The 12,948-nt window shown below is 54.7% G+C and overlaps 3 protein-coding genes across 4 annotated transcripts in view; 2 read left to right on the top strand and 1 right to left on the bottom strand.

Annotated features, from left to right (window-relative positions):
* Positions 1–9,583, top strand: part of Rilpl1 (Rab interacting lysosomal protein like 1) — a 24,962-nt gene extending 15,379 nt beyond the window's left edge. Inside the window, exons 5-7 of the mRNA XM_010604313.1 lie at positions 1,315–1,490; positions 2,392–2,484; positions 8,921–9,583. Coding sequence (XP_010602615.1) covers positions 1,315–1,490; positions 2,392–2,484; positions 8,921–9,065 — 414 coding nt within the window. The 3' untranslated portion in view covers positions 9,066–9,583. The remainder of the gene's footprint in view (positions 1–1,314; positions 1,491–2,391; positions 2,485–8,920) is intronic.
* Rilpl2 (Rab interacting lysosomal protein like 2) overlaps positions 8,175–12,948 on the top strand; it is a 20,861-nt gene continuing 16,087 nt past the window's right edge. Inside the window, exons 1-2 of the mRNA XM_010604539.3 lie at positions 8,175–8,186; positions 8,696–8,699. The gene's annotated coding sequence lies outside the window, so the exon portion shown is untranslated. The remainder of the gene's footprint in view (positions 8,187–8,695; positions 8,700–12,948) is intronic.
* Snrnp35 (small nuclear ribonucleoprotein U11/U12 subunit 35) overlaps positions 12,412–12,948 on the bottom strand; it is a 2,926-nt gene continuing 2,389 nt past the window's right edge. For both annotated transcript variants that reach the window (XM_033762471.1, XM_033762470.1), the window contains exon 2: positions 12,412–12,948. This exon is cut by the window's right edge. In XM_033762471.1, the coding sequence (XP_033618362.1) occupies positions 12,632–12,948 (317 nt within the window). In that variant the 3' untranslated portion in view covers positions 12,412–12,631.

Raw genomic sequence — 12,948 nt, 5'->3', positions numbered from 1 at the left:
GCCTGGCATGGAGGGTTTTGATTTTGAGGCCATCTGGGCTACATAGCAAGAGCCTGTCTCAAAAAAAAAACAAACATCGGGGGGTGGCCTAGGATTTAGCTCAATGGTGCCACCACCTGCATCAAAAGAGTGAGGACCTGAGTTTAATCCCTGGTACAAAAAAAAAAAAAAAAAAAATTTGGAAGGGGCCGGGGATTTAGCTCAGTGGCTCCATGCCTGCCTGGCAAATGCACGTCCTGAGTTCAATCCCCAGTACCAAAAAAAATTTTTTTTTAAATGGGAAATTGTGCTGCAACATGGATGAGCTGGGAAATGAGACAAAAGGCCACATATTGCTGGGAAACGTCCAGGATCGGCAGAGCCACAGTGAGCATGGCATTTCCTCCTAGGGTGAAAGAATGCTCAGGACTAGATGGAGAGCTGCACAGTCTCACCAACCTGCACAGGCCACTGAGCTGTGCCCGTGAAGGAAGACGGGCAGTCAGCTTAGGTGAGCCACGTTTTGCCCTAGACTCAAAGATGCAAGGCTCCCTGACCTGGGAGAAGGGAAGACAAGGTTTTCCCCAGGCAGGTGACTCAGCTGAAGCTGGGATCCATCTGGGACATCTGCACTGATGAAAAAATTTTCTTCTTTTTTATCTTTTGGTTTTTTGAAATAGGGTCTCACTGTGTAACCCAGGCTGACCTCAAAGTTGCAATCGTCCTGCCTCAGCCTCCCAAGGGCTGGGATGACAGGCGTGTGCCACCGTACTTGGCTGCACTGATAAAGTTTCTAAGTGTGTCTCCTGCCAGATCTTCCAACAGACTCCAGGGCAAGATGCCAAGAGCCTCTGGGGAAGAAAGGCTTGGCCAGAGGGCCGGATACAGGCATAAGTATGCAGAATTTCATGAAATGACTGGGAGGAACTGAGAATCGAGTGTAGGCTGTGACTAAGTCACTTTGGTGGGATTAGCACTGGTCTTAGTAAGGCTGTAGGAGGAGCTGGAAAAGGAAACATGGGCAGGTTGAGGAGGGTGGTGGTAGTGGAGGTGTGGCGTTTTTTTCTCTCTGGACGCCTCTGAACGTGTTTGTGACAGAACCCTGGTGCTGGGGGAGGCGTGGGGATCCAGGGCCGGCTGTGGAAAGGGACAATGAACAGGTGGCCGCCAGCTCCCATCTCCGGGGGAAACCAAACAGAACTCCAGCAGAGGCCGCCCCCGAGTGCTGAAAATAGCGCCCTGGGCAAGCTGCTCTCTGGGAGGTGGGATGTGGAGCAGTGCCGGGTGCAGGTGGGGCTGCCAGGAATTCATCAGCCGCGTCTCTGCCTTCTGCAGATGGAGCCCTGCACAGAGGAGCACGTGTCCGATGACATGGAGAAGGCGGCCTTGGACCCCAAGGACCCCAGCCGCCCCCGGTTCACGCTGCAGGAGCTGCGGGAGGTGCTGCACGAGAGGAACGAGCTCAAGGCCAAGGTGTTCCTGCTGCAGGAGGAGCTGGCCTACTACAAGAGGTGTGCGGGCCGGGGCTGCCACCTGGGGACAGGCCTGTCCTTGCATCCTGGTCGGGTACCGGAAGCCACACATTCACCCTGCCTGGCTGAAACGCAGGCCCACAGTGTTTTGTTTTATTTATGAGGCAGGGGCTTGCTCTGTAGTTCAGGCTGGCCTTGAACTTGCAGGTCACCTTGCTCGGTTCTCCCTAGCGCATGGAAGGTGCACAGCTGTCTGATACAGGAGACCAGGAGGAGGGACAGGCGCAGTGCAGGCGGGCCCTGCTGCAGCCTGGAAACAGGACGCAGAGAAGATGCAAGGCCCGGCATGAGCCCTGCCAGCCGGCCGTGCACTGGCGCTGAGCTGGAGGCTGACGGGGAAGGCTCACTCCGCCTGGGGAAGGGTGAAGCGGAGGTGGCATTGGGGCGCGGCCTCCTTCACAGGCTGGGGGAGCGCCCGGGGATGGGGCTGCAAGGAGGGGAGGACGAGGCCCCAAGCCACGAGACGGGCATTCTGCAGACAGGAAGTGGGGGGACTGTGGGACGCACGCTTGCCTCTGGCACAGCGCACCTTAAAGGAGAGGCTCGTCCTGGCTCCCAGCCCAGAGTGAGGCCCCCGAGCCGCAGCAGAGCCGCTCACTAAATGGTGTCCAGGAAGCTGAGCAAGGGAGCCACCACGCTAGAAAGGAAGACGCAGTCCCCAAGGTCACGGGGGCTGTGGTCGCGCTGGAAGTGTCTTTCTCATCCCCCTCTCCAGCCAGCTGACACCTCGGTTACTCAGTGCAGATCAGCAGTCTCAGGGTAGCCCTGCTCGAGACCAGTCCCGCGGGCAGGTGCTGTGGGCGCACAGCCACTCTCCATCTTCCCGGGCCCCTGATCAGTCTTCTGATTCATTTATCTCATGCCTCTCAACTCCTTCCAGTGAAGAAATAGAGGAGGAGACCCGAATGCCCCAGCCCGCACCCGTCGCGCATCCAAGACTGTCCCCACAGCCGGAGTCTGGCATCAAGCGGCTGTAAGTGATGCGCTTCCCGCCCTGTGTGCGGCCTCCGGGGGGCTCATGCCACCTCTGACTTCAGCCCCACTGGGTTCATCTCTTGAGATGCGGATGCGGGGCTGCTTCCGGGGTCTGTGGAAAGAGGTTGGAGGAGGCTGGGACCTGTGGCTGGTGCTCCAGAGCTTGCTTGCTGTGTGATGTGGGGTGGGAGGTGGCTTCTGAGGACCAGGACTAAGGCTGGGGTGGGGAGGGGGCTCATGTGCCCTCAGCTTAAACCTGGCGCCCCCGGGAGGCGCTGCTGTGATGATGTGCCCACCCAGCCTCTAGCTACTCAGCGTCTCTTGGTGCCCAATACATGCACGTCGGGTACTGGCTGCCCTGGGAGGACCAGAGACAGCACTGCCCTCAGATTTTAAGCTGCTGCCGTGCTGCTTGACATCATCAAATCCCTTTGGGATTCTGAGGAACATTTACAGCCCTTGTCCTTGGGGACAAAAAGAGACTGTAAAATCCCGTGTGCCATCTCAGGAGGTTCATGGACTCCTGACAGCTTCGGGTAAAGGCTCCACATGCAGTCTGGTTAGGGCGCTAAAGAGCCCTGTCCCAGGTCTTGACCTGCAGATCCTCTCATTTGTCCTCAAGGGGTGCTGGGAAGGGGACGCACTGTCCTCCGGTTGCACAGTCATGGAAAAGGAGGCACATCGCCCCAGGCCTCCAGTTCTACCCTTGGCTGACTGCACAAGGGAGTCGGTCCTCTTCCCCTAAACCCAGCAGAAGCTTCGGGAGAGCAGGTGGTGTGGGTTGGGGTGCACGGGGAGAGGAAGTGGGGTGACCCACACGCCTCCCCATTTAGAACCCTATTGCAGCGGAGAAGTCTTGGCTGGGTCCCAGCCTGTGGGTGGCCAAAGGTAAAGCCCATGCAGCTGTGTACAGCTGGACCCTCCGCGTGGAACGTGCATCCCTCGGAAGGATGGGCAGTGCTGCAGCTTAACGGGGCTGGGCGCAGTGGGAAGGGTTTCCGGCTCATTCTGGTGACTTTGCTCTGGATTCTGCCCGACTTGAGATTGGCAAATCCAGTAGTTAACTACCTGCTTGGGGAAAGGGGGCTTCAGTAGCAAATTAAAAAGGAGCCCTTAGAAGCACACGCCAGCATGGGAACGGGAGGCTTCCATGGTAGGTGCTGGAAAGGCCTGGCTCATAAAGACCCAGATGAGGGGCTGAAGGCGGCAGAATGCTGGGCTGCAGAGGGGCAGAGAGCCCCGGCACTGAACAGGCCGTGTGGCCAAGGCCAGGCCTTGGAGACCAGAACGACCTTGTCGGGGCTAGGAGGGGAGGTGCAGAGGCCTGGGGTGGGAATGTGTGGTGCACCGGCTCCTCCTGGCTTCGGCTCACGGCTCCAGCCCCGTCACTGCTGAGGAGCACAAAGGCGGCCAGTGTCCTGCGGGTGCTGTCAAAAGCTTCCTGCGGCTGTTGGCTCCCCCAGCTCTTCCCCAGGAGGCAGGGCTGCCACACGGCAGGCCACCTGCACCCCGTGACAAGAGCCTCTGTCTTGCTGGGCTTCTGTTTCTTTCTCTTTGGTGCTGTGTTCTGTCCACCTCTTCTGGGCTCCCTAATTCTAGTTGCTTCACTGCCAGACTCAGAGAACCATTTTTAGTTCTTCATTTGTTTTTGAGGCAGGTGCCCCCCACCTTCTTCCCCACCCTGTGTCCCTGACAGTGAAGTCAGAGCCACCAAGGAAGTATGAAGGGGCTTCTCCAGCTCCGAGCACCTGAACTAAGATATCCTCCAGCCAGAGACACACAGCTGGCACATGCATCGCCTTCTCAGATGAGGAAACCGAGGCTCACTTGTGTTTTGTTTTTTTGTGTTTTGAGACAGGGTTTCTCTATATAGCCCAGGCAGGCCTAGAAGTCAAGGCGATCCTCCTGCCTCAGCCTCCTGAGTGTTGAGATTATAGGCGTGCACCACTACGCCCGGCTTCACTTAGATCATGCCATGGGGAAGGCTCAAGTCAGCCTCTTGAACCTGGGCTGTTCACCTGAACAGCTGCCCTCCCCTGCCTCTCTTTTCTCACCTACTTCCCCAAGTCCCCAGTCCTGGGCCGACTGCCCGGGTCCCTTATCTCTCAAGTGCCCAAGTCAGAGACGCCAGACTGGATATTTCTGGGCTGAACACAACAGGAAACCAGAGACTCCTACTGCCAGTCAAAACAGCAGCCTGAAGGTGGTCCAGGAATAGCTTGAGACCCAGCTGTCACCAGCCGGCAGAGAGGACGGGCTGGCACTGACCAGGAGGTCATGTGGGTGCCTGGTAACTTCAGCCTCATCCCCTCACCAGGCACCAGCGCCCCCTTCTGTGATCCTCACCTCGGTTGTGGTCCCATTTGCACAGTGGCTTCCACCAGACAGGAGTGGGGGGTGGGGTGGACGTGGACAGCGGCCGGGGCGAGCAGAGCAGGGAAGTTTCAGCCACTGGGTCTCCAGCAGGGCGGCAGCACCACAATGCCGTCCCTGTCCTCCCACCCACCAGCCCTCCTTGCTTCAGCTGGAAATAGCTTCCCAGCCACCTCTCACCGCCTGAAATGCCACCCCACCCCATGGACTTGGTTTGAGTCTCGCAGAAATGCTCGTGGAAAGGGAGGGCTTGAAACAGCTGTCTCGCATCCAAGACCTGGACTTGGCCAAAGCGCCCGGGACAGCTGTCCTGCTAGAGGCAGCAGCTTCTGTAGGTGGCACCTGGCACAGTGAGACATGGACATTAGCTTGGCCAGCTCGCTGCAGGTCACCCCAGCACTTGGACAGATGCCTGGCCCCTGATGGGCCCCACATACAGTTCAGTGTGGCCAGGTGGACGGATATCTCTCACCTGGTGATGGGGGCCGCCTGCCATGCAATGACTGTGCCTTGCGTGTCCCCTCTTTGGGTTCCTGGTGAAGGTGGGTACACAGCAGTGTGGCTGGGAACCCCCAGAAAGCCTCTGGGGATTAGGTCCATTCCTATAGCACAAAGCACTCTGTCCCCATGGCCACCGTCCAGGTGGTCTGCCATCCCCAGCTCCTCCGGGGAGTGTCAGACACCATCCCGACAGAGAACCCACATTGGCAGTGATTATCTTATAGCTTTTCCCAGTCCCATTCAAAAGCATTCGTAACTGCTGGGCGTGGTGGGGCACACACCTGTAATTCCAACGCTTGAGAGGCTGAGGCAGGAGGGAGGGTTGGCACATGTTCGAGGCCAGCTTGCTCTACATACATAGCAAGACATGTCTGGGAAAAAAAATAAAGCTGGGCATGGTGGTGCACACCTGTAATGCTAGCACTTAGGAGGCTGAGGCAGGAGGGTCACCATGAGTTTGAGGCCAGCCTGGGTTACAGAGAGACCCTGTCTCAAAAAAAACAAAAATAATTTTCAGAATAAGCTCTGGAAGCCTGGCTGGAGTCTCATCTTCACTGCTGCTGCCACTGGTGGCTGTGACCTATCCAGGGGGGCGGACCAGGCCTCCTCTGGTGACACAGCCTCTGTTTTAGCCCATGTCCACGCCAGGCTGTCACCTGGCGCTGTGAGGATGGGGAGTGTGTGCCTAAGGGCAGGGTAGGGGTGACAGAAGGGTTCCCACAAGTCCCGAAGTGCACCCAACTCCTCTGCTCTAGACCCAGGACGTTCCAGCTGCTGAGGGTGGCTGAATCCCTTCCGTGGCTTTCACACAGCACCTGTGTCCCTGAGCCGCTGTAACAGTGCCCCAGAGGACAGGACTTAAAGAGCCATAATGAGTGGATGCTCAGGGTGAGCAGGCTCAGCCCCATGAGGGGGTCCGCTGAGGCCTCTCTTCTTGCTGATGACTTTTGTCTTGTTAGAAGCGTCACCACTGTCCACCACTGTCACCACGCAGCACGTGCCACTCCCCTGAGGCGTGCGTCCCTGTCCACGTTCCCCCTTTTCTTGCTGGCCTGGAGCCACCCTTCTCCCCTCAGGATCCATGTGGAAGGACTCGTGTCTACAGGGGGCATCCTGAGCTGCTGGGGGTTGGGACTTGACCTGGATTTGCTGGGAGGGGACACGGTCGGGCCTGTGTCGCAGCGGTGGTCCTTGGGCTGGACGTGCACGGAGCGGGTGTCTGTCCTGCCTCCTTTTATCTTCTCTGTCTGTACCTCTCTAACCAGGATCTTTACAGCCATAATGCCCATGGTGGCAGCTGGACTGCTGCTCGATGACCCCACGCTGCAGCCTGTGCGACGACTCGTTTCCCTTGTAGGCACTGTGTGTGTTCGGGTCCCGTTTGTGCTGTGCCCCCGCCATGTCGCTGCGGCTCCCTTGGGGCCAGCCCAGCTCCCTTGGCCTCGAGCTGCATGGCCGTCGCCTGCCTGCTGGGTCTGGAGTGGGTGTGCAGTGGGATTTCACTGTGCTCGACCTGCACGAGTTGAGATTCTCGGCTCTGTCACCAATAATTCTTTTTGTCTCTTCTGTTTCTGCCCTAAAACCCACCTTGCCCATGATCCAGTAAGGAAGGTCCTTTAAGTGACGGGTCAGTAATCACCACCCGCTGCCGGCCCGAGTGACACTAACCCCATGTTTGGATCTTCACGCCAGAGCTTTCTAAAACTGCTTAGTCTTGCCAAGGCCCAGCCGGGCAGCTGCTTGGTTGGATGTTGCTGCAAAAGGGAAAGCCGGGGAGAGCAGTGGTGGATTCTCCTGAGTCAGATGGCTTCCTGCTCCCTGTCAGAGGGGAGCTAATCCTGGGGTGCTGCTGTTTCGGGGCCGGCTGATTGCCGACTCCCAGCTACCTGGGGAGGGAGAACTTCCTGCCTGTCCCCAGCTCTGCTGTTGAGAACAGAACCGTAGAGTGGGGGCATCTGCCTGGGTTCACCCCACTCGGCTTCGTGATGAGGAGCACTTTACTCCTGGAGGAATGCGACCATACGGTCCTGTAGCACAGAGGAGGGAAATCATTTCCACCAGATGTGATTAAAACACCTCCATGGGCTACCTCACTAAAGAGACACAAGCAAAAAGAGTTCATGTACAGATCAGCCATCTCCCTGGCTTCCTTTCTACTCTCGTCCCCAGGAAACACAAAAGAGCTGTTCTCTTAGCTCTCACCAAATTCAGAACCCGCAGTGGAAGAGTAAGAACTTGGTGACAACTGAAGGAACCTTAGCCGAGCCTGGTAGTATTGAAGGAGATTTGGCAGCTTAGAAAGAGCTTTCAGGGCCTGGGAGTTTAGCTCAGTGGTTCTGGTGCCTGCCTTGCAAGTGCAAGGTCCCAAGTTCAATCCCCGGTATCAAAAAAAAGCTTTCAGGAGGCCCTCAGGGATGTGAACTCAAGTTCACAACCCAGCTCGTTTGTCTCTGTTTCCATGGTCTGGAAGCTGAGTGTGTTTTGAATGGGCTTTGTAAACTCTCTTGTGATTTCTGTCTTTATCACTGAGGCATCTGATGGTTCACTGTCATCAGTGTGTAGTCTCTTAGCAGTTTAAAAACATGGGAGGAGCCGGCCGTGGTGGCGCACACCTGTAAGCACTCGGGAGGCTGAGGCAGTAGGATCACAAGGAGTTCAAGGCCACCCTTTTCTACACAGTGAGATCCTGCTTCAAAATAAACAAATGACTCATAAGTGCTGGGATGTAGCTCAGTAGAACATCTACGTAGCACATAATAAGGCCCAAGTTCTATCCCCGGCACTGCCAAAGGGAAAAACAAAAAGCCAGGGAGAGACAGTTTTGGTCTGGGTCAGCTTTTACTGCGTAACTGGTTACAGCAATAAACCCTAGAGCCTTACCATTAAATCTAGTTTTGAAAGTCCAACCTGATACCTGCTCATCTCATTCACCCACTTTATCACGTTCTCCAGTTGGCGCTCCAGCATGATTCAGTGATTACATTTTTTTGCCTCGCTACATAAAGTAGCTTCATCCTAAGCAATAATAACCCATGTCGCGTGGCCTGTGAGGCCCCATGCCTCGCTTCTTGCAGTTTCCCAGCTGACGTCACATGAGCATGTCGCCATTTAAGTCAGGGGTACTCTTGGTCCACTCCAACTGCCTTCAAGCATTCCCCTCTCAGCACAAGGGAATTATAAAGAGGCCCAGGCTGAGCTCCATGTTAGAGCACCCGCCTAACAAGGGTTTCGGCTCCAGTACAGAAAAATAAAAGAAACTCATGCCCTATTTGCGGTGGCTTTCTGTGGGTCACAGGCAGGACCCTCGGGAGTGGCCAGGACGGAGGAGTCCGCACGCCCTGCTCATGCCGTGTGACCGCGGGGTTCCCAGGCTTATGACTGCAGAAGTCCCTGGCGCTTTCTAGTCACCTCTGACCCACACTGTGACATGTTTTCCGCACCTGAGTGGCCGCGCTCCCTCCTGTGCTGCCTGCTGTCTGTCCTTGGTGCTGCAAAGAAACAAATGCCCAGCACAGGGCATGTCAGCGCTCATTTCTGTCTTTTCCTTTCCCTTCCCAAAGGTTTAGCTTCTTCTCCCGAGATAAGAAGCGCCTGGCCAACATGCAGAGAAATGTGCACATCCACGAGTCCTTCGGCCATTGGGCCAACACCCACCGTGATGACGGGTACACGGAGCAGGGGCAGGAGGCCCTGCAGCACCTGTGACCTCGGCCCTCGGCCACCGCCTCAGGCCCTTGAAACTGGCCCCTCAAAGGACGCTGTACTCTGAGGATGGACGTGGAAAACTGATGCCAAACTCTACAGAAATGTTTATTTATACCAGGGCTATCACCGTTTCTAATAGATGACTCTGACTCTTAGGACATATATATTTAATAATCCCACTGACTGAGACCAGATTTGCAAGCTAACTTCAGTAACAAGCTTCTCAAGCCAAACACATCACTTATCACTGTAATTGCCATTTGATTGACTTTAGATCAAACTCTAGGCGTAGAGGTTTTATTATCACCTGTCCTACTTCTGTGGGAGACAGAGGAAGGGTAGCTTTTTATTATCACGAAACTGCTGAGATGGCGGGTGCAGTGGCGCACTCCTGTGATCACAGCACTCAGGAGGTTGAGGCAGGAGGATTGTGGGTTTGAGGCCAGCCTGGGCTGCAGACAGAGTTCAAGGCCAGCCCAAATTCCATAGCAAGTCTCTCTCAAAAAGATTGTGATGATTGCAGATTGGATAAGATATATCGATTAGATGACCTGTCCCCACTGAGACATGAAGCACAGGACACGAAATGACAGCCCTCCCATGGGACATTTGTGAGCAGGTCAGCCCTGGAGCAAGTGGCTGTGAGGAGGGCAGTGTGCCTTGGAACCTGCTGTGACTTTTGCAGTACTAACCAAACAAAGTTGTTAAGGATGAGCAGTGTTTCTGGTGTGCATTCTTTTTCCATGTGAAATGCTTCTTCTCTGGCAAAGAAAACAAATGTCTCCAAGCAGATTGGGGGAGGCGTGGGAGGGACAGCAGAGGGCGGGCTGGTGACAGATGTCAGGGATCGTGCAGCTTGGCAACTCGGCCAGCTGCTGGGTCTGTGCCTGGGAGTGGGGGCTCGCTCACGCGCTTCCGGCCCACCCAGAGCTGCAGGGCACAGAGGTGGCACTTGCTGAGGGCACTCAAGATCATCTGATTGAGGGCTCAGGTGGATTTGCAGGCTCCGCAAGATGGCTGGGAAATGTTTGGCTGGGAGAGAGCTTTGCTTCTCAGACTGGACTGCACATTAGGGTTCTCAAAACAGATTCTCACACAAGGAAGCCTAGTCTCAGAGAAGACAGAAGTGGTAGGGCACGATGGTGCACACCTGGAGTCTCATCCACTGAGGATCACAAGGTTGAGGCCACCCCGGGGGGTTTAATGACCCAGCAACATCTCAAGATAAAAAAATTTTAAAATAGCCAGGCATGGTGGCGCATACCTGTAATCCCAGCACTCGGGAGGCTGAGTAGGAGGATTGCTGTGAGATCGAGGCCAGCCTAGTCAACATAGGAGTTCAAGGCCATTCTGAACTACATCTAGAGCCACTGTCTCAAAAAAATTTTTTTTAAAAAATAAAAATAGCTGTGGATATAGCGCAGTGTAAAGTCCCCAATTCAGTCTCTAGTACAAAAGCAAAACAAGCTGGGTGTGGTGGCGCACGCCTGTAATCCCAGCACTCAGAAAGCTGAGGCAGGAGGATCACTGAGTTTGAGACCAGCCTGGGCTACAAAGTGAGTTCCAGGTCAGTCTCAACTACATAGCAAGACCCTGTCTCAAAACCTCCCCGCCAAAAAGCAAGCAAAACAAAACTAAACACTAGGAATAACAGTGTCTTGGTGCTAAATCATTTCCTGCAGAAATCTTGTATTCAAGGAATCTTAACTTTCAAAGCTACAGTCATTGATTTTTTTTTTCACTTTTTTTGAAAAATTAAAGTGAGTGGTAGGTATTTAACTCACAACTTCCCAGAAATTCCAGCTGATAGATCCCGCTTTCAAGCAGACCAGAGCCCAGATCATCAGAAAGAGAAACCTGGATTCTTCAGCACAAGCTACAGTTCTCCCCGATTCCCCCCTCCCAACTTCATCTCATTCAGCTCCCACTTTTGCTGAGCTGGATCTTCCCAGAGGCCTGGAAGACAGCCACGGATCACAGCCTGGCTGCTGTGGCCCACACAGAGCAGAGGAGTCAGCATTTCAGAGCCGAGCTGCATCTGAGGGGAGGAGCTGGTGGCTGACCCACAGCGTGGTCTCTGGAGCCCTGCTTGGATTTACTCTGTATCCATGTTTATTGCAGTTCAGTAAGCCCTGGAGCTGTGGTTGTGAAAATGGGAAAGGTAAACTTCACTCTGTGCAGGAATTACAGAACAGTGAGGGTTTGGGGCCTGTCACCTCCTTTGGCCACACTCAAAACCATCTCAAGTCCATGGTAGAAAATCAGGATGTTTGGCCGGGCGTGGTGGCACACACCTGTAATCCCAACACTTAGGAAGCTGAGGCAGGAGGATCTCTGTGAGTTCAAGACCAGCCTGGGATACACAGTGAGTTCCAGGTCAGTCTTAACTACAGTGAGACCCTGTCTCAAAAAAAAAAAAAAAGAATCAGGATGTATTCTCTGTTGCCGAAGAAATGAGAATGGTGCCTCCTTATAGCCCTTCTGAACACTTGCCCAGAACTAAATTCAACGAGCTGAGCATGATGGTGCATGCCTGTAATTCCAATGTTTGGCCGCGTGGTGGCACACACCTGTAATCCCAACACTTAGGAAGCTGAGGCAGGAGGATCTCTGTGAGTTCAAGACCAGCCTGGGATACACAGTGAGTTCCAGGTCAGTCTTAACTACAGTGAGACCCTGTCTCAAAAAAAAAAAAAAAAGAATCAGGATGTATTCTCTGTTGCCGAAGAAATGAGAATGGTGCCTCCTTATAGCCCTTCTGAACACTTGCCCAGAACTAAATTCAACGAGCTGAGCATGATGGTGCATGCCTGTAATTCCAGCACTTGGGAGGCTGAGGCAAGAGGATCGCTGTGAGTTCAAAGACCAGCCTGGACTACATAGAGAGTTCCAGATCAGTCTCAACTATATAGTGAGACCCTGCCTCAAAAAAAGACAAAAAAAAAAAAAAAAAAAAAAAATCAGTGGTGGGTCAGGGATGTAGCTCAGTGGTTCTGCTACCTGCCTCACAAGTGCAAGGTCCCGAGTTTGATCTTGGGTACCAAAACAAAACAAAAACCATCAATGGTAATTAATTTAAGCCAGGCATGGTAACACACACATACAATCCCAGCTCCTCAAGAGGCTGAGGCAGGAGGATCACAAGATCCAGGATAGCCTGGACAATTTGCAAGACCCTGCTTCAAAATAAAAAGGGCTGGGGATGTAGGTCAGTGGTACAGCACCACTGCGTTCAAGCCTAGTACTGGAAGGACCAGGCCGGGCGTGATGGCGCACCCCTGCAATCCCAGCACTCAGGAGGCTGAGCCAGGAGGCTGCTGTGTATTGAGGTCAGCCTGGATGACATAACAGTTCAAGGCCAGCTTGAACTACATAGTGAGACCCTGCCTCAAAGCAAAACAAAATGGTGATGACAAACCTGTACTACCAGTTTGATTCTTGGTTCCAGATGGGCAGGAAAACCAACTAGCCCAAATCCTCTTACCACCAAGTTTTACTGACTCTCTGGACACGCGCTGAGCACAAGACAGTCACCCCTCACCGCCCTCCTGGGGCGCCCGTGGCCTCTACTTGCTCCGGTCCCTCTTCTGCCGCCCCTTGAGCCTGTCGTCCCGGAGGTCCCTCTCTCTGTCCCAGTCACTGTCGGGCCACATCCTGGCTGGCTCTCTTTCTGGCCACCTCTTCTCCCGCCCCCTGTCGTGGTCCCGGTCGCGCACCCTGCAGTCCCAGTGCCTCTCTCGGGAACGCGACCGCTCCCTGCGCTCCCTCCTGCCCTCCCTGTAGAGCTCGCTCTTCACCACTGGCAGGTTGATGGGCTTCCGGAAGGGCCGGTCGCGCCCCCCGAACCTCAGCTGCCCCGACTCCTTCTTGCCGCCCAGCCCTC

The sequence above is a fragment of the Fukomys damarensis genome, unplaced genomic scaffold (genome assembly GCF_012274545.1).
Source record: "Fukomys damarensis isolate Sample0158 unplaced genomic scaffold, DMR_v1.0_HiC HiC_scaffold_12, whole genome shotgun sequence".
In the NCBI taxonomy this organism is placed as follows: Eukaryota; Metazoa; Chordata; class Mammalia; order Rodentia; family Bathyergidae; genus Fukomys; species Fukomys damarensis.
The sequence above is the reverse complement of the archived record's forward strand: the minus strand, read 5'-3'. Positions and strand labels throughout refer to the sequence as shown.